Source organism: Dasypus novemcinctus, chromosome 12, assembly GCF_030445035.2.
Source record: "Dasypus novemcinctus isolate mDasNov1 chromosome 12, mDasNov1.1.hap2, whole genome shotgun sequence".
Classification (NCBI taxonomy): Eukaryota; Metazoa; Chordata; class Mammalia; order Cingulata; family Dasypodidae; genus Dasypus; species Dasypus novemcinctus.
Genome location: NC_080684.1, coordinates 78,606,615 through 78,632,476, shown reverse-complemented (window position 1 = coordinate 78,632,476; position 25,862 = coordinate 78,606,615). Strand labels below are relative to the sequence as shown.

At 40.6% G+C, this 25,862-nt stretch overlaps 1 protein-coding gene across 8 annotated transcripts in view; it reads left to right on the top strand.

Moving 5' to 3' along the window:
- The window catches only part of TMCC3 (transmembrane and coiled-coil domain family 3), a 332,700-nt gene extending 307,411 nt beyond the window's left edge, over positions 1-25,289 (top strand). For all 8 annotated transcript variants that reach the window (XM_071219003.1, XM_071219004.1, XM_058308544.2 and 5 more), the window contains 3 exons: positions 14,354-15,270; positions 18,734-18,869; positions 23,250-25,289. In XM_071219003.1, the coding sequence (XP_071075104.1) occupies positions 14,354-15,270; positions 18,734-18,869; positions 23,250-23,552 (1,356 nt within the window). In that variant the 3' untranslated portion in view covers positions 23,553-25,289. The remainder of the gene's footprint in view (positions 1-14,353; positions 15,271-18,733; positions 18,870-23,249) is intronic.
- Positions 25,290-25,862: the final 573 nt, after the last annotated feature.

Genomic DNA, 25,862 nt, shown 5'->3' with positions numbered 1-25,862 from the left:
GTGGAATTGCTGTCATAACATAGGTGTGAATTAGTTTTATAAGAAGCTGTCAGACCATTTTCCAAAGCAGTTGTACCATCTACACTGCCAACAACAGTGAAAGTTCTGGTTGCTCCACCTCCTTGCCAACATTTTGTTTTGTCATTCCTTTTCATTTTAGCCGTTTTAATATGGATATATAGTGGTACTTGTTTTTAGTCCTGTGTTTAATCTGCTTAGAAAGCAAAATTTTACCAAAATGACTTGTCTTAAACATAAATTTCAATAAGTTGCTTTTTAGATTCAATATGAATGAACTTTTTAAAATATTAAAAAGTAATATAATTCCATAAAAAGACACAGATGAACCTTAAGGGCATATTTCTAAGTGAAACAAGCCAATCTGCAACGCCTACATACTGTATGTTTCCAACTATATGGCATTCTGGAAAAGGCAGAACTATAGAGGGTGAAATGTCCAGGGCTTCTGGGTGGGAGAGGGATGAATAGGTAGAGCACAGGGGATTTTTTTTAGGGCAATGAAATTATTCCATATGATACCCTTATGACACGTAACATACATTTTCCAAACTGTACAACACAAAAAATGAACCTAAATGTATACTGTGACCTTTAGTTACTAACATCAGGTGTAACAAATATACAACACTAATGTAAGATGTTAATTGGGGAACTCTGTGTGTGTGTCTGTGTGTTGGGAGGCATGGTATATGAAAACTATTTTCCGTGCGATTTTTTCTCGTAAACATAAAACTGCTCTAAAAATGAAGATTACTGCTTAAAAAAAGGCAAGATAACTTTAACAAAATAACAGTTTTTCAGGTATTAAGAATGAGATAAATGCTGAAAGTGAGATTTCTATATGATTTAAATATTTAACTCTTCTTGCAGAAACTTTATATAAAGGTATATCTGTTCCTATGAGTTCAAACTCACCTTCCTTAGTAAGCAGTGTTTAAGTTATTCAAGTTTTAAGTTAGTTTAGATTTATTATGAGCATCAATTACTGTTTTGTAATTTATATACCTTTCTCACTTCTCCTTGGAATCTGGGTTCTTGCTGACTTCCCATTGCTTGTTTTAGTGCTACTTTTCTTTGGTTTCCTGGGGGGAGAAGTTGTGGGCTATTAACTATTCTGTGTTGAAGAGAATTTAAGAATTCTCTTAAAGACCAAGGTGATTTAAGAATTTTGACATAGGTTGTGTTTGTGTGAATATTTTGCTACTGATCCTGTCCTCTCCAGCCATTCTTATTGAGGCCTACCTTTGCTCTTTAAAAGTCATTGCCTTTGAAGGTAAAAGAGCTCCTTTATTTTTGTGTTTACAATCTATTGAATCATGATTTCCTAATAGACAAGGAACTACCTTGATAATTTTGCTGGTACATTAGATAAATTACTTTTAAAGTTTTTCATTTAATGCTATACAAAACTGTTTCCTTGGGTGTCACAAATAAAGGACTGAGAATCAAAACTTATGGATGTGTTAGAAGGAACAGCACCTGAATTCTCTGTGATAATTGTGATGATACCAGCAGGGAAATTTTCACTTAAGTGGAAGGAATTATACCTGCATAGTCTGTGCATTGCTGATCTTAATAACTTTTAGTGATTGATTACTTGTTTTCCTCTTGGAGTAACAGACAGAAAGCCATGAGACATATCCATTTTGCCAAATATTTGATCTCTTACATAATTCAAAAGACATGAACAGTTCACAGTCCAGTCTGTTTTGAAAGCAATCCAGCATAGCCTCAATTGCAAGTTCTTGATCTTATTACAAACAGCTGAGAGTATGTAAACATGAGAGACAACTGGCTGCCCAGTTGGCAGTTTATCAACCACTAATTCCTTCAACAAACACTAAGGTCTATTGATTAAGGAGTGTGGGGCAGGACAAAGGCGGTTTAGTATACAACCCCCTCCTTCTAAACGTCAAGATAGCGGGAGAATGAATGTCATACAAATTCCATACGTACAGAAGAAGCACAAAGGCATAAATTCAGTGTTTTGGGGAGAGCACAAAGGAAGTGATCAGTTCCAACTAGGTGTTAGGGGATGAGAGGGATGTAAAGGCATTATGAAAGAGGTAGCATTTGAACTGGTCCTTGACCGATAAATCAGGAAGGAAGCGTGAGAGACCATAGTAGGGTGAGGAACTAGCAGGTACTCAATGCTCAAAGGAAAGTGCATGCAGCATTCAGGTGTGGCTGGCTCATTGATAAATGGAATAAGATAAAGATTAAACACTAACCTTCATGCAAATCCTGGACTCTGTATCTTTTTACCTGGAATCACAAGGTTATTTGATACACACTAACCTTCATGCAAATCCTGGACTCTATCTTTTTACCTGAAACCACAAGCAAATTTATTTGATACCTTCCCCTTCCAAATCTATAAAGCAGAACTAATAACCTCTTCCTCGTGGAGCTGTGTGGATTAAATGAGAGCACATATAGCTCCAAGCAACTCCTAGTGCTGTGCATGGAGAATGTACTCTTTTTTTTTTTTTTTAGGATTTATTTATTTCTCCCCCCCCCCACCCCAGTTGTCTGTTCTCTTTTGTCTATTTGCTGCGTCTTCTTCTTTGTCTGCTTCTGTTGTTGTCAGCGGCACAGGAATCTGTGTCTCTTTTTGTTGCGTTATCTTGTTGTGTCAGCTCTCCGTGTGGGCGGCACCATTCCTGAGCAGGCTGCACTTTCTTCCGCGCTGGGCGGCTCTCCTTACGGGGCGCACTCCTTGCGCGTGGGGCCCCCCTATGCGGGGGACACCCCTGCGTGGCAGGGCACTCCTTGCGCCCATCAGCACTGTGTATGGGCCAGCTCCACACGGGTCAAGGAGGCCCGGGGTTTTGGACCTCACATGTAGTAGATGGACGCCCTAACCACTGGGCCAAGTCCGCTTCCCGAGAATGCACTCTTTTTTTTTTTTTTATAATTTTTTTAAAAAATTTATTTAATTTCCCTCCCCTCCCCCAGTTGTCTGTTTTCTGTGTCTTTTTGCTGCGTCTTGTTTCTTTGTCTGCTTCTGTTGTCGTCAGCGGCACGGGAAGTGTGGGCGGCGCCATTCCTCGGCAGGCTGCTCCCTCCTTCGCGCTGGGCGGTTCTCCTTATGGGTGCACTCCTTGCGCGTGGGGCTCCCCTACGCCGGGGACACCCCTGTGTGGCACGGCACTCCTTGCGCGCATCAGCACTGCGCACGGGCCAGCTCCACACGGGTCAAGGAGGCCCGGGGCTTGAACCGCGGGCCTCCCATGTGGTAGACGGACGCCCTAACCACTGGGCCAAAGTCCGTTTCCCGAGAATGCACTCTTAATATCATTATGGAGGGATCTAATGGAATATGGCTAGGATAAGACTCTAATCAAGAGAGTCTTAAATTTTTAGATAAGCATTTTACACTTTAGTCTAGGGAGTGTTAAAGGATTTTGAGATGGAACATGGAATAATCTGATTTATCTTTTAAAAAGATTATTTTATTCAGCCCAAGGAAATCAGAGTTTTCATACTGATGGCCTAATTTAAAGGCCAAGCACAACTTCACATTAAGACTTTTTGTAGAAGTAAATACTATAATGTTGGTTGAGTGTACTTTTCATGGATATTAATTTTTTTCTTGAAATATAATGCTGTATTTCATTTTGGTGCAACTAAAGGCAACGTTTTATTTCTAATTGCTACTTGGTGATAATATTGCTGGTTTATATTTTTTAAAAGTAAAACTGTTCAAAGAAAATTGCTTCAGTACTGCAAAAGCGGGGGAAACGGACTTTGGCCCAGTGGTTAGGGCGTCCGTCTACCACATGGGAGGTCCGCGGTTCAAGCCCTGGGCCTCCTTGACCCATGTGGAGCTGGCCCATGCGCAGTGCTGATGCGCGCAAGGAGTGCCCTGCCACACAGGGGTGTCCCCTGCGTAGGGGAGCCCCACACGCAAGGAGTGCACCCATAAGGAGAGCCGCCCAGCGCGAAGGAGGGAGCAGCCTGGCGAGGAATGGTGCCGCCCACACTTCCCGTGCCACTGACGACAACAGAAGCGGACAAAGAAACAAGACGCAGCAAAAAGACACAGAAAACAGACAACCGAGGGAGGGGAGGGGAATTAAATAAATAAAAATAAATCTTTAAAAAAAAAAAAGGGTGGGGGGAAGGTCAGCTTTCCTATTGCTTCTTCAAAATGGCTTATGTTATTTCTGAGCCTTGTCTGATGGCTAGTAGTGTTCAGATTCATTTATAACAAAATTCTGTACTAGAAATCATTTGGCACAAATGTTTTTTCTCCAATATTTGCAATAGTGTCCAAGACAAATTCAACCCTGACCTGCAGAGAAGAACTTAACTATGAAGCATGGGTTTGCCGTGGAATTTGAGCAGCATGCACTATTTCCTGACTCACATTTTTAAGTAACATGAGCCAAGTTGTGGCCCTAATGTGGCTTTGTGGGCCCAGGGCAGGTGCTCCAGAAGAGGGGGAATTTGCTTTGCCAATGAACTGAGTATGTTTGACCACATTTCACCTATTACACATGGGAGTGAGGATACAGTGTTCATTTCCAGGCAGGAAGACATAGCATCTATAGATTAAAGTATAACTACCTCTGTCCATTAGATAAGATATGATAAGGCACATGGAAAATAGAGTGTTGTAATAAAATCAAGAAGTCAGAAAGGAAAAGGCTAATAGGCCAGTCACCGGGACTAACAGTTATTCTAACTAATACTAAGTTTGATTCTGAACAGCCTAATGTACAAGACAAAAATAAACATAATTATGGTTATCAGTAGATACCCCTCTTGTATTTACTTTGTTATGATCAAATCAAGTAGGTCAATTACATAGGTGGGTAGTTTTAAGAATCTGTCTATTCTGATAGGTCATTTACTTTCCCTTTTGTTTAGGGCCCCAATAATGCATGGACTAAAATGAAAACTTACTTGGGTTCATTTTCAAGATGCTCCTTTTAAAAATGGGAGTTAGAAATGGGACCTCACCAAAATTAAAAATTTTTGTGCATCAGAAGACTTCAACATGGAAGTGAAAAGACCTACTTAATGGGAAAAAATTTTTGGAAACCACATACCCAATAATATCTAGACTATATAAAGAAATTCTGCAACTCAACAATAAAAAACAGCAACCCATTTTAAAAATGGACAAGAGACTTGAATAAGCATTTCTCCAAAGAGGATATACAAGTGGACAAAAAACACATGAAAAGATGCTCAACATCATTAACTATTAACTTACTGCAAATCAAACCCACATTATACCATTTCATACCCACTAGAATGTCTACTATTTAAAAAACAAAAAAACAAAAAGTTATAGGTGTTGGAGAGGATGTAGAGAAATAAAAACATTCATTGTTGGTGGGAATGTAAAATGGTACAGTGTTTGTGGAAGAAAGTTAGGGATAGAATTACCATATGACCTGGCAATTCCACTTCTAAGTATGTACACAAAAGATTTGAAAGCAAGGACATGAACAGATATTTGCACACCAGTATTCACGGCAGCATTATTCACAATTGCCGAAAGGTGAAAGCAACCCAAGTGTCCATCGACTGATGAATGGATAAATAAAATGTGGTATATACGTGCAGTGGAATATTATTCTACCATAAAAAGGAATGAAATTGTGATACATGCAACAACATGAATGAACCTTGAAGACATTATGTTGCGTGAAATAAGCCAGACACAGAAGGACAAATATTATATGATCTCCCTGATATGAAATAATTAGAATAGTTATATTTATGTCTCATAGAGTGAAAATCTAGAATATAGGTTACCAGGGGCTGGGGTGGGAGTTAGGGGATGGGGAGTTAATACAATAGTCAATACTATAAATTGTATAGAGTTTCTATTTGGGTTGATTATAAAGTTTTGGTAATGGATGATGGTGATGGTAGCACAACATTCTGAGTGTAATAGCACTAAATTATATATATGAATGTGATTAAAAAGACAAATTTCAGGTTATATATATATGTCACTAGAATAAAATTTTTAAAAAAAACAACTATACAACACAAACTGTGAACCCTATTTTAAACAATCGACTAATGTTAATAGTACAATTATAAAAATGTTCTTTCATGAATTCTAACAAATGTACCACACTAATGCAAGGTGTTAATAATAGGATGGTATATGGAAACTCTGTATTTTATATATGACTTTTCTGTAAACCCACAATTTTTCTCATTAAAAAAAAAAAAAAGGGAGGAGAGGTTAGGCCAGGCGAGATCTCTGAGGTTTCTTCCAACTCTGAAAGTCTATCTATTGTGGCAGGTAGTGTTTGCTTGAGATTGTTCCTTTGTAACCCTGACCATGTGATTTGTCCATCTTACATTAGTCAGGGTGTGTGTCTTAAGAGCCCTGAGAACCCCTCAAAGATACGTCCTCAAGCTGGAGTTGCTGAGAGGCTCTACCCTCAGGCGCTGCATTTGTAGCATTCGTTCAGACCCTTGGGTGAAGCACAAGTCCCTCCTTCCTGAGAGCACTCAGCCTGCATTTTTGGGGATATGGGAGGAGGTGAATAAATACTATAGGAAAAAGAGAAGGTGGCTGGACTAGCAGTCCTGGGACAGAGGTGGACCTTTGCCCCCAGGTGGACTGTCAGGCCAGGGTGCCAAAGCCAGCCATCTTTTCCGCTCACTGGCTAAGGGCCTTGGGGGCTCATTTTTCCAACTCCTGTAAAGCTGCCACTTCTTCCTCAATTCCTGGGGCTCTCTCTAAGTAGAACACAGTATTCCCAACCCCTCATCCTTGCTGCCCTAAAGGCAACTGCTCAAGCCCTTTTCCTAGGAAAGTTTTGCAGACAGACACTGCCAGAAACCAGTGGGAAACAAGTATGAGTGGAAAAGGTTCCAGAATCCCCCAAAACTCCTTAGTTTAATGTCCAGGGTTTCACTCACCACATACCTTATGAGTATAGAAATTAAAATCCTTAATGGACATTTGCTCTGCACTTAGCCCTAAATTTGGGGCTCCCCACTTCCCCCTTCTTTAAAACTCCCCATCCCATTTTCCCACAGGAAGGAACTGTGAGCTACTTCCTTCAAGAAGCGCAGGGTTCCTCATACCCGGACTCATAGAGGTACTCACCTCACTTTCCCAAACTTTCTCGTTTTTGAGATTCGTAGAGTCCCCAGAGACTCCTCCTTAGAAATAGCCCTCTTTGGGTGTTGACTCACATTCCTTTAGAGTTCCTCCCAAAGGGACAGTGACTGTCCTTTAACTGCAATCGGAGCCCAATAAAGGTTGGTCAATTTCCATTTTCTTCTGTCCTTCATGGCAGCCTTCTTCTGTCCTTCATGGCAGACTATTAATCTGGCCCTTTTTTCCCTTTAATTTAATTCTCATGTAGATTTAATATGTAGTTAATCTTTCCCAGGTCAGACTAATTTTGTAAGATTACTTAAAAGTATGTGTTATAAGCTATTTTGAAGAAATAAGCATTTTCTAGGGCATAAAACTCAAAATAAGTTTCCACTGTTGCCTGATAGAGGCTTAATGAGAAGATAATTATTTCTAATTACAGAATCCACTATCTGTAAGTTGTGGATGCTGAAGTATTTGTTTTTTAGAACCCTAAACATTTTTCCTTGCATTACTAATTTGCATTGTCTGTGGACAAAAGATTGGACTTTGAAAAGTATCCTGTATTCTAGCCCCTGTTCCAAATGATCCTTAATTCCAGAGTAATGAGATTTTACTTTTCCCGCAATCAAGAAATAGAACTTTTGATGTTATGGAATTTCTATTGTCTGTGATGCTAAGAGAGGAAGAAGAGGGGAAAAATAAATAAAACATTGACGGTAAAACTAGTGACTCAATGCCCATTCTTTACACAGTGAACTTACTTAAAGTTCAGAGTGTACTATTGTCAGACCTCTACTATGAAAGGAAATGTCCTTTGTCTAAACAAACTAGAGCAAACATTTTACTAAGACACCTTACTAATAAAATATTCTTTTGCATCCTATGTGAACAGCTTTAAGATTTTTCATTTCTATTATGTAGTGGGAGAAAATATGGGTTCCTTATTCTAGGAATTGAATATTTGATTTAGTTATCCACATGAATATATTAACATGCTGTATAAACAGATGACAAGGATACTTATCAAGCCTTCAGAGTTATTTTTCCAGTGCAGGTTCGCTGAGTAAGAAAACCAAGTGTTTGATGCTAGAGTCCCATGGTTTGATTAGCTTTCCTGGGTTCCATGTTCACTGTCTGACTAGACATTCTGCAAGTACATGTCAAGTGACCACAAACAGCAAGAGGGAAGGTGATTAGTAGTTTCATATATACTCTTAGAAGAAAAACAATATAACATTCTCATTCTTCTCGTGGGCCATACAAAGATGTCTCCTTTAGGGCCATGCTGAGTGAAACCTCAGCTGTATCACCCAGCACAGGGAAAGGTGCCTTCCCTTCCCTTCAGGCAAATGGACGGCTTAGCTGCTGGACGCCTTTTCCCACACACATCCAGATGTCCACCCCTTACTTGTTAGGTCCCTAGACATGGCTCACTTTTCCATTTCTGATTTGTACCTTCTGCGCCTATTTCATTCTCTTCCTTCTCTTAGTGATTGCAAATGCATGATTCTGATTTTTAAAAAACAGTCATCGCTTTATCTTCATAAATCTATTTTGCTTAAATCACTGTTTATATTTTAGAACATAGGTGAATAAAAATGTAGTCTATAGACTATATCAAACCTAAGATGAGTGTAACTCCAGGAAGCAACATCAGGGCCAGCAGGTAGGAAGTTTCGTACATGATGACTTCAGGGTCAGCCTAGGGAGAATTTCCTGACAGAGCAGACTAAACCAAACTCAAAGAATCTGCACAAGTCTGGATGACTGTGTTAGGGATGTTGTAGAATGGGTTCTCACGGGTAGGTAGTTTGCCAAGTCTTGTGTGCTTCTTAAGAGTGAGTTGAACCCCAAACAAGCTATTTATTATTCATAGACCACAAAACATACCCATTTATTCTTTAAAAGCCTAAGTTTTCTCATAAAATAGGATTACCGTAACAAATAAATGAATGCGTTAAGTGCTTCACCATAATCAGTACTCAGTTATTGTGGTTAGGGAGGTGGGCTCTGGAGATAGCCAGCTTGGATTCCAATGCTGCCTCTGTTCTTAACCAGCTGTGTACTCCTAGGCATTGTATTTAACTTCTCTGTGCTCGGTTTTCTTATTTGTAAAATGCTAATAATAGAATCTACCTCAGACAGTTTTTAACAATTAAATAAGTTAGTACCCCTAAAGTGCTGACTCACAGTAAGCTCAACTAATGTTAGTAGTATTTAGTTCACAGGTGGTGTGTGGGCCATGTGAGGTGGCCATTGGGAATGTTCACTCACATGACACGACATGACGTTTTTTCCTCCTGGTCATGTGATAGGATAGGACTTCCCTGGCCCCTTGAAGTGAGGTGTGGCCGGTGCAATGTCAGTGAATAAGTAACAGGTGTCTACTCTAGGCAGAAGTCTTGAGGAGCTGATGGGTGATTTGCCAAGGGCCCTGCCCCTGCCCTGGGCACCTGCAGTGTTCCAGATGGGAGAGGCTCCATCACAGCCCGGGTTGCTCAGCTGACTCACAGCAGACTTGCTAGCATGAGCGAGAAATAATCCTTTTTTTTTTTTTTTTTTTTAAGCCACTGAGATTTTGACATTGTTACCACAGCAAAACCTAGCTCATTCTGACTGGCCCAGCATAAGAATAGTCTTGACTCTAAACCTGAAATTAGGTTTCAGCTAAAGTGAGTAACAGTAAAGAACGTCAGCTAAAGTGAGTAACAGTAAAGAACGTCGTAGGCCGCAGAGACTTAGGAGAGCCTTTCAGTACTGAACGTGCACCCTCTTTGTGGGCCTGTCTGTAAATCTGCACTCACATATACTTATGAAATACTGGCATTTTGGGAAGTGACAGCTCATTTGAAGGACCTGACCCTTTCCTTATACTACTGAGCTCAAGCAGCTTTTCTTTAAGCAAAAGATCATTTTATCAGGCCTTGGAGACTAAGCAGCGGTCTTTATCTGTTCCCTTGTCCTGACCTCTCCATGCCCCCATAGTTTTGGCCACTCTGGGCTTTACAGAGCCTCAGTGGACCCCTGCCTCGGTCCAGCCCCATTCTCCTTTCCAGTTCTGCTGGGCAGGACTTTGGAGGGTGTGCCCCTGCATGCTTATCCTTCCCTTTGGATTCATTTCCCTCTGGAGCTTTAGGGAGTGAATATGAAGTGTCCTAGGAGGCAGCCCTTTTCAAAGCCTGAACAGTGTGTGAATCAGAAATTGAAGCACACAGATTCAACTTGGTTTACCCAAAAAACACAGCTAGTAAACATCCCTGCCCAGACTGGGGCATGGATCTCCTGATCCCCATTCCACATTTACGTTGATGAACCTTTCCTGTCCTCCCCAGGCTCAGACCCTTAAGTGAAGCTGCATTATATCCTTTACCTGAGTGCCAATTCCAGATTAAATGAAGGAGTGAGGATTACTCTCAGTTTGTTCCTAACACATAAGCATAATTACAGTCTGTACCCAGGGAATTTGCAGGCATATAATGATGGTTATGTAGCTGGCCTGGATTACCCATGCAGTGATATGGCTATAAAAAGCCAAGAGGTGAAGCCCAGTAATAGTTCCAACTCTGTTCCCTCACCAAGCGTTTTTAAAAAAGATGATCTCTTCCTATCTGTGAATTGTTTTTATTGTGGTAAAATTGACCATTTTCACCATTTTAAAGTGCCCTGTTCAGTGGCATTAAGTTCACAGTGTTGTGCACCATCACTTCTTCATGACCCCAAACAAAAACCTTGTACCCAGTAAGCAATTTCAAGTATTTCTAACTGAGATTTACTGATGCCTAGCAGGATGGATTGAGTTGAACTTTAAATGGTGTTGCTTCCCCCAGCCTGGACTCTAGAAGGAGTTATACCTTGAAAGTTGGCCCAAAGCCATCTGTGTGTGAATCCTCCTGATGTACCAGGCTGTCCTATCGTAGCAGTCTGTGAGAACATGAAGTGCTGAGACTGCAGAGTAGGAGGGATTAAGAATTAAAGGAAGAACAACAGGCGATTACTTATTGTTGAGTTTGGTAAGGTGTGAAAGCCTCTGTATTTTCAGACGTTGTGTTGGACTTCTCAATAGAGAATGTCAAGCAGGTTTAAAATTATCTGATGTTATCCATGAGCTCCAGTAGGGCAAGAGCTATCTCTTATGAATCTTACATAGGAGAGCAGATGCTCACAAGGTGAGCAAAAAAAGACACAGGAGAGTGCCTTTATATAACAGGCAAAACTGATGTATAAACTGTTGTAAGTCAGGGCCGTGATAATAACCTGTGCAGTCAGGGGGCAGTACTGATTGGAAGGGGGCACGAGGAGTGTTGCTGTTCTGTTTCTTTAACTGGGTGCTGTTTACAGAGCATGTTCAGTTTGTGAAGTTAATTGAGTTTTATACTTATTAAATGTACTCTTTTCTGTGTGTAAAGTGTAATTCATTTAAAGTTTAAAAGTCCTAATTTGTGTTTGTGTGTCTTGTAGCACACTGATACTCAGAAAATCTTTGTTTAGTTAAATCAGTTTGAAATGATGCAGTTTTTACCATCTAGGTATTGGGAAAACATGCCTATCTAAAATTGTCAGGTCTATGTGGGCAAAACCCCAAGGTCATTTTTTTATTCTATTAAAATGTATCCTGAATGGCTTCAGGTAGAATCTCCTGGAATGAAGATTTATGTCACTTTAGTTCAGCAAGCATTTATTGGCGGGAGCCTCCTGCGAATAAAAGACAGTGATAACCTTACAAACTGGGTACAGGGAAGAGTACGACACAATAGACCCCCCAAAGGAGCTTGCAGTCTGAAGGGGGGGCGGGAGGTGGTTAAAGTATACAGATGAGTGTGATCAAAGGAGTAAAGTAGTGCCACAAAAAAGTACAAAGTACCTTGGAGGTTCACAGAAAGACAAAGGAGCTTTCTGCTGAGACTGGGAAGAACTTCATGGGGAAAGTATCATATGAAATGGGTCTTTAAAAAACATTTAGGATTTTGTTATGTCCAGGTGGATGGATGAAGGCATTACAAATATTACTTGTATGAGAAAATCCATAGAAAATCCTCACACATTCTGGGAACTTTGGGTGGTATAGATCACTTAAATTGAATGTATCCTTCAAGTGCAAGTTGAGGCCTGAAAGGTAAGGAGGCCTTACAGTGGCCAGGTTTATTTAATTTGGGAGGCATTAGGGACCCAAAGTAGGTTGCTGAGATGGAGAATAACATGATCAGCTCTAATATCTCCAGTGAGATCATTTCCTGCCACAGTGTGATTATATAGTGACCATTAATCACCCTATCTGCCCCAAATAAACATTTTCTAGGTTCAGTATATTTTTATTTGCTGTAATTTGAACCCATTCCTGTTTGGGTCTACTAATGAGCCATAGACACCTAGCTTCCTGTGGTCATTCCTCTGGCCTTGAACATGATTATTGTCCACCTTCTTTATTCTCTATACCCATCCTTTCCTGTTGACCAGGTGAAGTCGCAATTCCTTTATCCTTTTTTTCATCCTTTTTTCTAGTCTTACAGAGATTTGGCATATATTTCCTTCCAACCTTTCTTATATGGTCCTCTTCTACCAGAAAAAAACAGCCAGTGTCTCTTATTCATGGCAAAATTGTATATAGAAAGAGTGAGGCCAAGAAATAATGTTGATAAGCTTTTTAAGTTGTGATGGAGGTGGGACCCAATGGCCTGGGATTGTGTCCCAATGTGCCATTGTGCTCCCTCCTCTGGGATAAAGCACTGAGTAGAATTTTTCACATGGCAAAGAGGTAATACTCATTGTTGGAAACAGTCCACATTTAAGTCAGGATCACTCAGTTCCTATGAGATCTGTTTAGTTAATATCTTCTAATTTTTTGCTGGTCCTTAAAAAAAGTAGTTTAGTACTAAATATTGTCTTATCTCCCTTGCAATTTCTATTGAGACTCTATATCACAGCCTTATTCTAATTAAAGAGATGTTAACTTGACAATTAAGATGCTTTGGTTTAGGTTTTTTAATCTTTCCTTGGGGATATTGTTCAGATTCTACGAAGACCTGTTTTAATCCCCTCTGAAAACTAATATGGAGTAAACTGATGTGGAAGGAAGAACTAGAGTTAGGATGACTTGGGTTCATATTCTGGCTCTTTAACCCTCAGTTTGCTGAGCATGGTAGTGAAGCTGCAATAAGACAACCCACACGAAGCGTCCATAGTACCTGGCACACACTGAGAGCAGTCTTTCCCTTGTAAGGCATGAACTAGCTACATCCCCTTTGCCAGGAAATTCGATGCTACTTTGCAATTCTTCCCTGCATGAGAAAGCTAATTCACATGGTCTTAGCATTATTACTATTTTTAAAATCACTGGTTGTGGTTGGAGGTTATTTTGATTTCTAAAGACATTATATTACCCAATTATTAAAATTAATCTTGCACCGTAATATTCTGTTTAGTAATTCCACTAAGAAAACAATTTTCTTGTGTTAATGATTAACTCTGTTAGAACTTCACTTTTTTCTTTTTTTTTTTTTGGTTCTCCTGTTAAATAATGTGTTCTGAACTGGACACATCTCCCATGATGGTGAAGGTCAGTGAATGGGACATGGCAGGTATCCCAGTTACCTGGACACTTTGGGAAACCAAGACTCATTGGAGACCTTTTGCCATTATGCATTTTCTACCCTGATGACCAATATTTTCCATCTAATCAGACAGAAAATCTTGTTGGAATCTTAGTCAGTATACGTGGATGTAGGAAATTGAGCTGACTTGTATTCAATATGAGAGGATAGTGGGGAATTTTTATTCTGTAAATACTTGCAGTTTGAAAACCTGGGACTTGAAAGTTTATCTGAGGGAAGCAGATGTGGTTCAACCACTTGGGTGCCTGCCTACCAGATGGGAGGTCCTGGGTCCAGGTCCCCGTGCCTCCTAAAAGCAGACGAGCAGATGCCACCTCTCACCACAACAGAGCTAGACACATAGGCCACAAACCGGCAGGCACTGCAGCCCACAGGGAGCAGATGTGGCTCAGTCTGTTGGGTACTTGCCTTTCATGTGAGAGGCCCCAGATTTGGTTCCCAGTACCTCCTGGAGAAGAAGAGCAAAGAATAAGCAGACAGTTGAGAGACCAATCTAGGGGAAGGGGGGGCAGGAATAAAGTAAATTAAAAAAAAAAATCTTTAAAAGTGTTATGTGTATACAGATTCTATCATAGTGAGTCTCCCTTTGATTTCAAAGTTTTCAAAATTTTAAGTGCTTCTTTCCTATCTCTTTCAGGTTGAACGTCATGACATGAATACCTTAAGCCTGCCCCTGAACATACGCCGAGGGGGGTCAGACACCAACCTCAACTTTGACGTACCAGATGGCATCCTGGACTTCCACAAGGTCAAACTCAGCGCAGACACCCTAAAACAAAAAATCCTAAAGGTAACAGAGCAGATAAAAATTGAGCAAACATCACGCGATGGGAACGTTGCAGAATATCTGAAACTAGTCAACAGTGCGGACAAGCAGCAGGCTGGACGTATCAAACAAGTCTTTGAAAAGAAGAACCAGAAGTCAGCTCACACCATCGCCCATCTGCAGAAGAAGTTAGAACAATATCACAGAAAGCTCAGGGAGATCGAACAAAATGGAGCCTCCAGAAGCTCAAAGGACATTTCCAAAGACAACCTGAAGGACATACAGCACTCTCTGAAAGAGGCCCAGGTGAAATCTCGAACTGCTCCCCACTGCATGGAGAGCAGTAAATTGGGCATGCCAGGGGTATCGCTCACTCCACCTGTGTTTGTTTTCAATAAATCCAGAGAGTTTGCCAACTTGATCCGGAATAAGTTTGGCAGCGCTGACAACATCGCTCACTTAAAAACTTCCTTAGAGGAGTTTAGGCCCGAGGCGAGTGCCAGGGCTTATGGGGGCAGTGCTACCATTGTGAACAAACCCAAGTACGGCAGCGATGATGAGTGCTCAAGTGGCACGTCAGGCTCCGCCGACAGTAATGGGAACCAGCCCTTTGGGGCTGGTGGAACCGGCACGCTGGACAGCCAGGGGAAGCTCACCATGATCCTGGAGGAGCTGAGGGAGATCAAGGACACCCAGGCACAGCTGGCCGAGGACATCGAGGTGCTGAAGGTGCAGTTTAAAAGAGAATATGGTTTTATTTCTCAAACCCTGCAAGAGGAGAGATACAGGTATTTTCAGCTGTTCTATTGGAATTCTATCAGAAGCATGAGTCACTAATTACAGAGATTATCTACTTGAAACTGATAAGCTAGTGGTTGTGTTTTCTATGAATATAGATATGAATCAAAGGCATGTAAGGACCAATAATTCTTTCCATATTTCATGGCTACAAGTTTTACAGTTTGTGACCTATCGCTCACTATTTAGAGAGACATTATATGTTTAAATCTTTTCTATAGCCCATATGCATATTAATATCCTCAGTAGATTTTTGCTATAAAGTCTCATTACAGTAATTCAAAGATCTGTATTTCATTCCACTCCATAATAACTGTCAGTAACAGACTACTTCATTACCTAACAAGGTAGATTTAATTTGGTACATCAATCTTGAAATCTTTAACAAGTTTTTGTGTGCTCTATTTTGCTCTTTAAGCCTTTCACCCTAAGTGAAGTTCAAAAGTAATCTTATGGGGGCGGGGAAGGGGAGAGAAATTTTAAAAAAAATCTTTAAAAAAAAGTAAAGCAAAGAAAATCTCAGAAAAAATAAGTACAAAAATGATAATAGACAAAATAGGCAAATGATCTGCAAAATGGTAAATAAACAAGTTAACTTGTTCAGTCCTATTCCCAAAGGTCACCAAAAAGAGATTTCTGGGTTAGTGAGTCAAAATGTAATATTGAAGGACTTATGGAGGGGCTTGGAGTTCCACTGCAATGTCTCCTTGTGAAGTCATCAAAAGAAATGGGCCTATCAAGGCTGTGAATCATCCTCAGTGGTTTTCCCTCACTTTTTGATCTCAACATCCCATGGCCTATGAGTGAAGCCTCTGGTAGTGGAATGCCACCAGATATGTGACAGATTTGGACTTTGTAGTTTGAATTTAAATATGTACAATGTCTTACTGTTATTCTCTAATTAAAATCAATTAAAAAAAAAAAAAAACCTTCCACACTTTTAACAAAATATTGAAGTTCCCAAAGTGCTTTGTGCTTACGTGGGTTATAGCTATCTATATTTCCCTTATTAGAAATTAAAATCTAGAATGCTACAGTGGCTTTGACCTTTCTAGTTTGAAAACTGGTAATACTATATGCCTTGAAAGAGTTCATAAGGTAGAAATTGAAAATATCCAATTCCTTTTATTGTAATGCTGCATGATTGGACTCAAAAGGATGCCATAACAAATGTGATATCGTGGTTCTATATGAAAATGTTCTGTTGCTTAAATCATAATAAGGAATATTATTAGCACTTAAAATGCTGAGGAAAAGATTTTTCATATTTTCATTTCTTATTTACAATATTGCCCAGTTTCTTTGGAGTAGGTTTATATCTTCCAAAGGCTAAAAATATCACTGTCTCTCTTTTTCTATCTTTAAATGTAGAGAGTGAAATTGTGAGTTAAGAAACCAAGTCTTCTGCACTTTATTCTTTAAGTCAACAATCTGTATGCTCTATGTCCCTCGTAATCAGCATGGCAGTAGTATCTGGGAGGTAGCCTTGGCAATGATACTCCATGCAAGGGAACAGAGAAGTCCCTACATGATTTTTAAAAACTTCTTTGAAATACAGTCTGGGTAATCATTTGTTTGTAAGTTTTAAATCTTCCATGACCCTCAATTCTTCCATTACTGCCTAATTTCATATTGATTTGGTTTTTTGTATTGAACAATTTGTCCTTTCTCATTTCTGTGTGTATTTTTCAGATGTTTGTTTTGTGTTTATATGGAGTTAAATTTACCATCTTAAATCTGTAACAAAGTATGATTTGATAACAAAAAAAAAAAAGCAAGTGATCTTAAAGTACAAATTCAGATCTTGTGGGTTATATTAGCTAATTTTAAAAGTCAAGTATTGTGTAGACTGATTTTTATGAGTTTATAGCTTAGTTTTTAAAAGTACATATACCTAAATATGAGGTAATTCTCCTCTCATTTTCCCAATAAGAAGATCTGCCAAAAGAGTTTTGGTCAAAATGAATGAGTGAGTGTCTAAGAATGTAGATAAAATAGTGAAATTCCTTTTACATATTGTGATGTTTAACTTTTAAATTCAGCTTACATACCACTTTGTATCTGATCTGTGATTTTATGTATATATTAATTTAGAAACATGACTTTTTCAGCTCATATTTTATCAAACTTTTTTTAAACTTTGCACATTTATCTTTGTTTGGTATCTTTGAGACATAAGCTCTGTTTTTTGAGTCACAGCTTTTCCAGAGTATATTGACTTTAATTCCATCTGAATAGTTTGGGATACATTTTTTTTTAACCATTTATCATTGATAACTTTTTTATTTTTATTTTTTTATTTTTTTTTAGGAGGTCCCAGGACCTTGTACATGGGAAGCAGGCACTCAAACACTGAGCTACAGCAGCTCCTCATACAGCCCAGTTTGGATGCAAATTTTATCCCAAGTCATAAATACCCATTTACAGAAATTTAGGACAGGATTTTTTTATTTCCCAGAGTTATGCTTGTGATCCTAATGATATAGCTATTCATTGTATTGCTTAAGAGACCTTTAGAAAGATTTTTTATATTACCACCACCATTTAGTGCCTATGAGCTTATAGCTAAGAATAATCATTAAATCTCTATTAAATTATTGTTATTCCTTTTTTTTAATGATTCTATCAACTGACCTATATAAGCAGCTAAAACTAGCATTGATCAAAGCCATTCCAGACTAATGTATCTTCCCAGTGTTTCCTCTTTCAAAGTAAACATTGTAAGGTTTCAAATATAAGACAAATTTCTTTTCTCTGAATGGAGGGTAGGGGAAGATGGATTTAGTAACTTGGGGAAAAATAAACTTCTGAAAATGCTACTGGATGAGCCATCTCTAATTTATAACTAGCTTAATTTTTTATTAGAACTTAAGTTCCAAGAGCTAAAAAATGTATTCAGGATGAGTGTGTGTATATTCAGGATGAGTGTGTATTGGGAAACAGTAGCGTTGGCTCCACAGTAGAAGTTGATACTAGAAGATGGTTCTTTCATTATGGACTCTTCTAGAGCATGAGAGCCATGGTGGTGAGCCCTTAGGCACTGTGGGGGACAGAGGAGGGAGAGTCTACCATAGATGCCAGTGGGTCCTTGATCCCAGACAGCCCTGTCTTCTGATTAGCTCTGGTGAATGGTCAGCCAGTGACATGTCTCCACCACAGTCAGAGAAGGGGCTAGTCGAATGTGAGCAGAAAAGCCAGATTCGGTTTGCATGAAACCTCAGCAGTGAGGACAGAGAATGAAGAAAGTAAAGCCAGTCCTTTACAGAGCTCGAATTCAGTGTAATCCAAGAGAGTTTCCCACAACTACACAGCTGGAGATAAAGCAGTCTGTCAGGGGATGAAAACAAACCAAGGGGAACTGGCTGCAGTAAGGTAAAAAGGATATAATTCTAGAACGGGCTCTCGGGAGACCTTTGAAATGTCATCTCAGAATTGGCTCCTTCTCTTGTAAAGGTATGAACGACTGGAAGACCAGCTCCATGACCTGACAGATCTGCATCAGCACGAGACAGCCAACCTGAAACAGGAGCTGGCCAGCATCGAGGAGAAGGTGGCCTACCAAGCCTACGAGCGGTCGCGGGACATCCAGGTGCCTTTCCTCTTGAGATTCGACACTCACGCTTCCCGGGCTTTAATTCATTCAGCAAACTAAGTGAATTACCCCTAAACCCTAAGGAATTTCAGGCACATGAACAAAATGTTTTCTCTACACAAATGCTCCTTCCCTACCTTATTAACCCCCTTGGCTCATGTTATAGACATTATATAAAGAGGTTATATTCTCTATGTGCTTTCTGCCTAAATTAGTTAATGAGTATTTATTATCTTGCTCAAGCCCATTATTTGCACATTGCCCTCCCTACCACTAACAAAATTTTTAACACTTTAAAAGTATGAGACAAATCCTGCTTTTAAGAGGCTCACTACCTAGATGGGAAGCCAAGAGGAGCTCAACTGCCAGAGAGCTCAGGACATGTACAAGTGCCAAATGACATAGCACAGACTCCTTGAAAGGCACAGAAATTCAGGCATGTGGTGCTCAACAAGCCTTGGAATGATGAGGGGTTCATCATTTATTGGCAAAACATCAGATTCCATTCCTTGGTTTGCCATTTACTAATTGTGTGGCCCTGAGCAAGCCTTGATTCTGCTTGCTCACCTATAAATTAATAGCTTTCTTATTTGTAAGAATGTCAAACCTTTGAGTACATACTACATGCCAAGTACTAACAAAGCACATTATATGTATTCGCCATTTACTCTTCACAACAACCATTATGAAGTAGTTCCTATTATCCCCATTTCTCAGATGTGGAGACTGACACAAAGAGAGATTAAATAATTTGAAGAAGGTCTCACAGAAAGTCCTTTTTTAATGAATGTGAATGAATGTCCTAGAGAAGGTGGGACTTGAAAGGATGGGTAAGATCCAGGTGGGTGGAAGAAAGCAGGTAGCTGATCAGTGTAAGCAAAGTATGTTCCATTTCCTAATGTAATATTAGCACGGAGAGAAACAGCCCAGGGCTTCTTGATCACCCTAACTTCAAGTAATGTTCAGCTTCAGAGTTACAAATTTCCTTTGTAGGCAGTGGTTATTTTTCTCCAGCTCTGTGAAGGCTATCGCACTTTGCCCCACTGTACGAGGGAGAAAATTGAAACATAAAGGTAGAAATTTCTCCTGTGATTTGTGAGCTAGAGTCCCAACTGCCCCTGTTTTATTCCACTCTGTGTCTAGGACTGAGCCTGTGCTAATCCCAGATGTCTACTTGGACAATTCTGGGAGCCAAAGCATCAGAGCTGATGGGAAATGTCTGTCTCTGGAGACCCCTGGCCTTCCTTTGGAGCAGAAGACACTTGGAGGATTTCTGGCCCTGTTCTGGGTCAAGAGACTTAGCTTCACCACTGACTGGTTTGAAAAACTTGAACCCATTTAAATGTTGTGTTGTCAGGACCAGTACTGACAGTTTATTAGGCCATTCTATTTTAGAACATGTCTGGGATGTCACGGGGTCATGTCTGAATGTATGGCTCAAAGTTGGCTGTCTCCCCTTTTTAAGAAACAAATTTTATTTTGGGGGTACAGAGGCCAGATAAAGGGAGGCACTATACAGGGGCAACTTAAAATTCAGATGAGTTCATTTCAACATTTTCTGATTTCACCTGTAGCTCAGAAGTGCAAAGATGCCATTTGTGTGAGTTACTGGAGGGGTCTTGTCATTATGGTTAGAATCCTGCCTCTACCACTTTCTTCTCTGTGACTTTGGACGACTTACACAGTTGTTCCTCAGTTTGCCCATCTATAAAATGGAGATATTAATGAGCTGTGTAACTCAAAAGATTGTTAAGAGGATTAAATGGGATAATACATATAAAGTACTTAAATCTTTGCTTAGCACATAAGCAGTCAGCAAATCTTGGCCATTCTTTTTAGAATATTGGTGAGTAGCCGTGTGTCTTGGGTTTTGGCAATTGGACCTGCTCAACTTCATCTTTATTTCTTGTTTCTTTTGTTCTTGTGGGTAGTTTATACCAAGAGAATGGTTAGTATGGATAAAGGTGGCTGTTACCTACAGAGAACCTGAGTTTTGTTGTTTTAAGCAATTGAGGGGTTTGTTGGTTGGTTTGTTAACCCTTAATTCCCAATTAAAAGTATTTAAAGAAGCACCTTTCCTCTGTCCTTCATCCCCAGTATGTTAAATACTGGACCAGAGAATTACTAAAGCTTGTGGGGCCAAATATGTCTTGGTGTATGACTAAAATTCCTTGCAATTCAGTTCTTAATTTTTTTGGATGTTACTTGACTTAAAAAAAAATTTGGTGGCAATTCTAAAATCAATCCATTTGTGCAAATATTAGGTCAATAGATTTGCCTGAAATGTGGGTCTTTTTGTCTTGTTCTATCACCTTTTCCATGCCATACCTAAAATGGAGACTATCTTCAGCCCAAGTAGTTGAAAAGAATTCATTGTTTCTGGGGCACATGCCTGTTATTGTAGTAAGTTTATAATGTACCTGAGAAAGCCAGCACTTTTTAAAATGTGAGGATCTGAAAACAATTTATCTTTTCTGTTAGTTCCCTAATATAATGAAAGTTACTATAGTAACAGAGAACCCTTTTCTTTGACCCATAGAGTGTACTCAGCAGAGCAAAAGCAAATCAATGTTGGAGCCATTATGCTTGTTTAAAACCTGTGAAGATGACTGTATTTTAATTGAGCAAATGTATATTGGTAACTGAACTAGACCATAGGCTCGAGAACTAAAAGGGGCACATTGTATTTTCTCTGGTTAGGTCCTTTCTCCCAAGAGGCTTAGGGGTTTCACCCCTGAGCATCATGTCCTGTTACTGGCCCCGAGTCTCTTCACTCTTCAACAAATGTGAGTTGAACAGGATGCTGTGTGCCCAGCACTGGGCTGTTGCTGGAGATCACAGCACCATGGCAAGGTGGGCCTGGTTCCTACCCTTGTGCAGCTGATCGTCTCAGGGTGGGGGTGGAGGGGGCTTGAGGGAGACTCGGCCTCATCTGATGGGTCAGGGAATGTTTCCCCCAGGAAGTGACCATCCAGGTGAGACTTGAAGGATGAATGGGAGATCCACACGTACAAGGGGAGGGAGTGGGGAGGTAAACATTTCAGGCCGTGTGCACTGCATGTGCAAAAGCCCTGAGGTGGGTAGTTGCACCTTTGTAGAACTGGGGAAAAGCCAGTACAGCCAGAGCAGATGGGGGAGGGAGGGAGCACTGGCATAAAGTAAGACTGAAGAGAGTGGCTGGGCCTGAGCAAAGCAAAGCCTCAAAGGGCCCTTTTGAGGATTTAAAGGATTTTCAGGAAAGGAGTGACACAGATATACATCTTTGAAAGACCACTTGGGTTGCTGTGTGGCAAACAGATTCACAGGATTGAGGAACAAGAGGGTGTATGGAGAAATTATCATAAGGAGGCGAAAGATTCTGGTGTCTTATATCAGGGTAGTAACCATGGGAGGAGAGAGAAGTGAACCGATTGTGAGATATTAGATGTGGCATCGACAGGGCTGGGTGATGGATTAACTGGTATGGTCTTGGGGCATGCCTTGCAGGCTTCTGCTGTGAGGAACTGAGTAGAGCAAGGTGCTCTTTTCTGAGAAAAGGAACACTGGAAGGGAATCAGGACTGATTGTGGGGGCAGGGTGGGATGCCATACATGAATCCACATTTGGACATGTTGAGTTTGAGGGGCTTTTAAGAGGCTCAGATGGAGATGTCACAGAGGCATGTGGGTATATGAATCCATTACAGAAGGGTTGGTTGGGCTGAGGTGCACTCAGAGGCTTCTGTGCCTTGGTGATTGAAGCCTTCGCGTGAATGGGACCTAGGGAGGGTGTGTAGCTTAGTACAGCGTCCTGAGGAACATCATCGTTCAAAGAGAGCAGGCAAGAGTGGAGTTATCCCTAGCTTGGTTGGTCCCCTCAGAGTTACCCCTGGCTTGGTTGGTCCCCTCCCGTGTCCTCCTCTGTCCACCCTCCACTAGTCTGTAAATGGATACACACAAACCGAGCAGTGGAAATAAAGGCAAGCAATTGAAGAGTCCATCCACTCTGTGGCTGAAGGTAGAGTAGTCAGCTGTCAAAAAACAGAACCCACCCCTTCTTGGGTTTGTCCCTCATGGGTGCCAATATTTAGGGTCACTGTATTTCAAATGTAGTTGGAATCAAAACACTTAATCATAACTCCTCATCTTTATGGTTTATGTATTTGCTTTCTGGTTGTATACATCCACATTCTATCCGTGAATAATACAATAAAATAAACTTGGAAGTTCTTGTGTTACTCCTTTGTCTGCCATCCTCATCATCATCAGTTTGGGTATCTGAAGTTCCTGGGCATTAGGCATGCTGAGTTAGGGGGCTTTTGTGCACATCTGAGCACACACTCACATGCCACCGGTGATCTCAACAGCTTTTGACCCTCACTCTCCCTCTTGCCCACAGGAAGCTTTGGAATCCTGCCAGACTCGCATTTCTAAACTGGAGCTCCATCAGCAAGAGCAGCAAGCTCTGCAGACAGACACCATGAATGCCAAAGTTCTCCTGGGCAAGTGCATAAACGTGATCTTGGCCTTTATGACTGTGATTCTAGTGTGTGTGTCCACGATTGCAAAGTTCATCTCACCCATGATGAGGAGCCGCTTTCACATTCTTGGCACCTTCTTCGCTGTGACTCTTCTTGCAATATTTTGTAAAAACTGGGACCCTATTCTGTGTGCCATAGAAAGGATAATAATACCAAGATGAAGCCGCTGGTTCCTGCCTTCAAGTTTTTATTTTAAAGAAAACTTTGTGCACACTACCAGATTTTTAAATGAACACTTGTGCCACCTGAAGATGACCAGAAGGACCGGAGCTGTGTGGTGTAAATAACTCCACTTGTCTAATGCAGTAGTGTTGTCAGTCCGATGTACTAGGTCAAAGTTCTCTCCACACTGCTCACTGCCTTAATCAGACCAGATTTCCTGCCACCTGACTGGCCCAGCATGGTAAACTTCTGTGTATTGAGCGGGTGGTGTAATTAGTGACCCAGAAGGAAAGGGTTTTTAATTGCCTACTCTCTCTTTTAAATCTCTGTCAGAATTTAGCTTCACGATTGTTAGTGGCTGCATTTTCCCTGAGTCCTGTAAATGGCAAGTATATGGCATCATTTGGGAAAGTGAAGCAGCACAGGAGGTGGCAATGCTGAACACCTGTGACCTCTTGAAGTACAGTAAATCCCTATGTAATCCCTCCCATCTGTCCATGGGTGACTGTAGATCCCATTATGTCCCAGTGTCCACAGTAGTCGATTGTGTGTGACTCTCTGTAACATGGAAATCTCATAGCACTCCTGTTTATCCAACAGAACCTAGGCCTTCTGCTGCACTTTACATGGCCAGACACATGGATTTATGAACAGGGGTCTCCCCTTCTCATACCGAGGGACACTGGTGAGTGCATACCCTGCATCCAAAGCATGCAGAAATGCTTCCAAATCCCTCATGAAACTGTGGCTTTAACATTAATTTTGGATTCCATAAGCACTACTCCAGAGGTTTGTGTTTTGGCAAAACTTAATTGTGATAAATCCTGCTTGAGGATATGATTCACTTTACGTGATTCACTTTATTCACAGGTCTGTGAGAGATTGCAAAGCTTACTCTGAAAAATGAAAACAAATGACTCCTGTTGCAGGGTGGTGGTTTTTTTCCTTCAACAAAGACAACAAAAGCATAGGGTATAAAGCTGAAGTGCACTGAGGAAGTCATCACTGGAAGCATGAGGAAAATAGGACGCTTGGTCTAATTAGATGGTGGCTAGATTAGTGGGAGTAATTCCTGTGGATGAAGATTAGGAGGGCCTCTTAGGGATGGGAAGACTAGCAGGAATAAAATGATTTCAATCTAGGATTTAGCCAAGTTTGCCATCTGCCTCTTAGGATCTACTGAAAATAAGTTCTGAGGAATTGAATGGCCACACTTCTGAGATAAAAGCATTCAAAAGATATAATCTTCAGCCTGCTTTGGGAATGCCATTCACTGTTTCCAGCCCAGAAGATATTTTCCTTTAAATATGTTTCTCCATATACATAACAAAAAAGAAAGACCACAAAGGCTTTAGTGGAAACTGTGTTGTTCAACCCCTGCTTTTACCCCCTCCTTTCCCTGAAGGCATACAGGGGCATGTTAGTGTACCTTTTATTCTAGAAAACAGTCAAATCACCTGGATTTAAATTAAGTGCAATATTTTATAAACAGCTGCTCTTTAAGGAAATCTCCTGAAAAAAATGTGACAGAGTATGCCATGGTTTGAGAGAATGGAATAGTTTTTAGCCTTTAGTACAAATTGGGTGTGTCTGAGATTCATACAACTCAAGGGTTTTTTTTTTTTAAGTGTACATACAATTCGGTGTTGTTCAGTATATTCACAAATGTGCACAACCATCACTACTGTCTAATTCCAGGCTTGAGAACTTAAAAACAATAAACATTTCCATCAATACTTTGGTTATAAAGTCTTGTGATTCAGGGAAGAGGGCGTTATTAGTCCCACCCGGTCTCTGTCTTTGTCCCCTTTCATCATCAGAGCTCCCCCTTGATCTCCCACGCTGGCTAAACATACAGTGTGATCCATCAAGTCTGGAGGACAGATAAGGGGTCCAGGTCTGGGGAAAAGAGGGGGAAAGAATGGTGTGCATCTCCTTTTCCTTTTATGTATTAATGGCCACTCTTCCCTTTGGGGGCATCAGTTTCCATCTGGACTAAGGACTAGGTTAATTCATACCCTTGAATCAAGCTGGATTCTGGGTGCGCTCCTTTTGATAACCGAATCTTTCTGAAGAACACTTTGGACATTGTGAGTGGGGTGAGTGTGGATGTTGCTGTTCCCTTAGAGATAATGAATGAGATCGCTAGCCCTTGAGATTCAGGGTTCTGTGAGAATCTAAGACCTGGGCTTCCTTCTCCTGCCACTGTGCTCCACCTCCTCACTCAGCCCAGCAAGTTTGATTTAGTGACACTTCTCAGACCTGTGATCAGTGTGTCTTCTCCCCAAGTAGAGACATAGAAAAGAAAT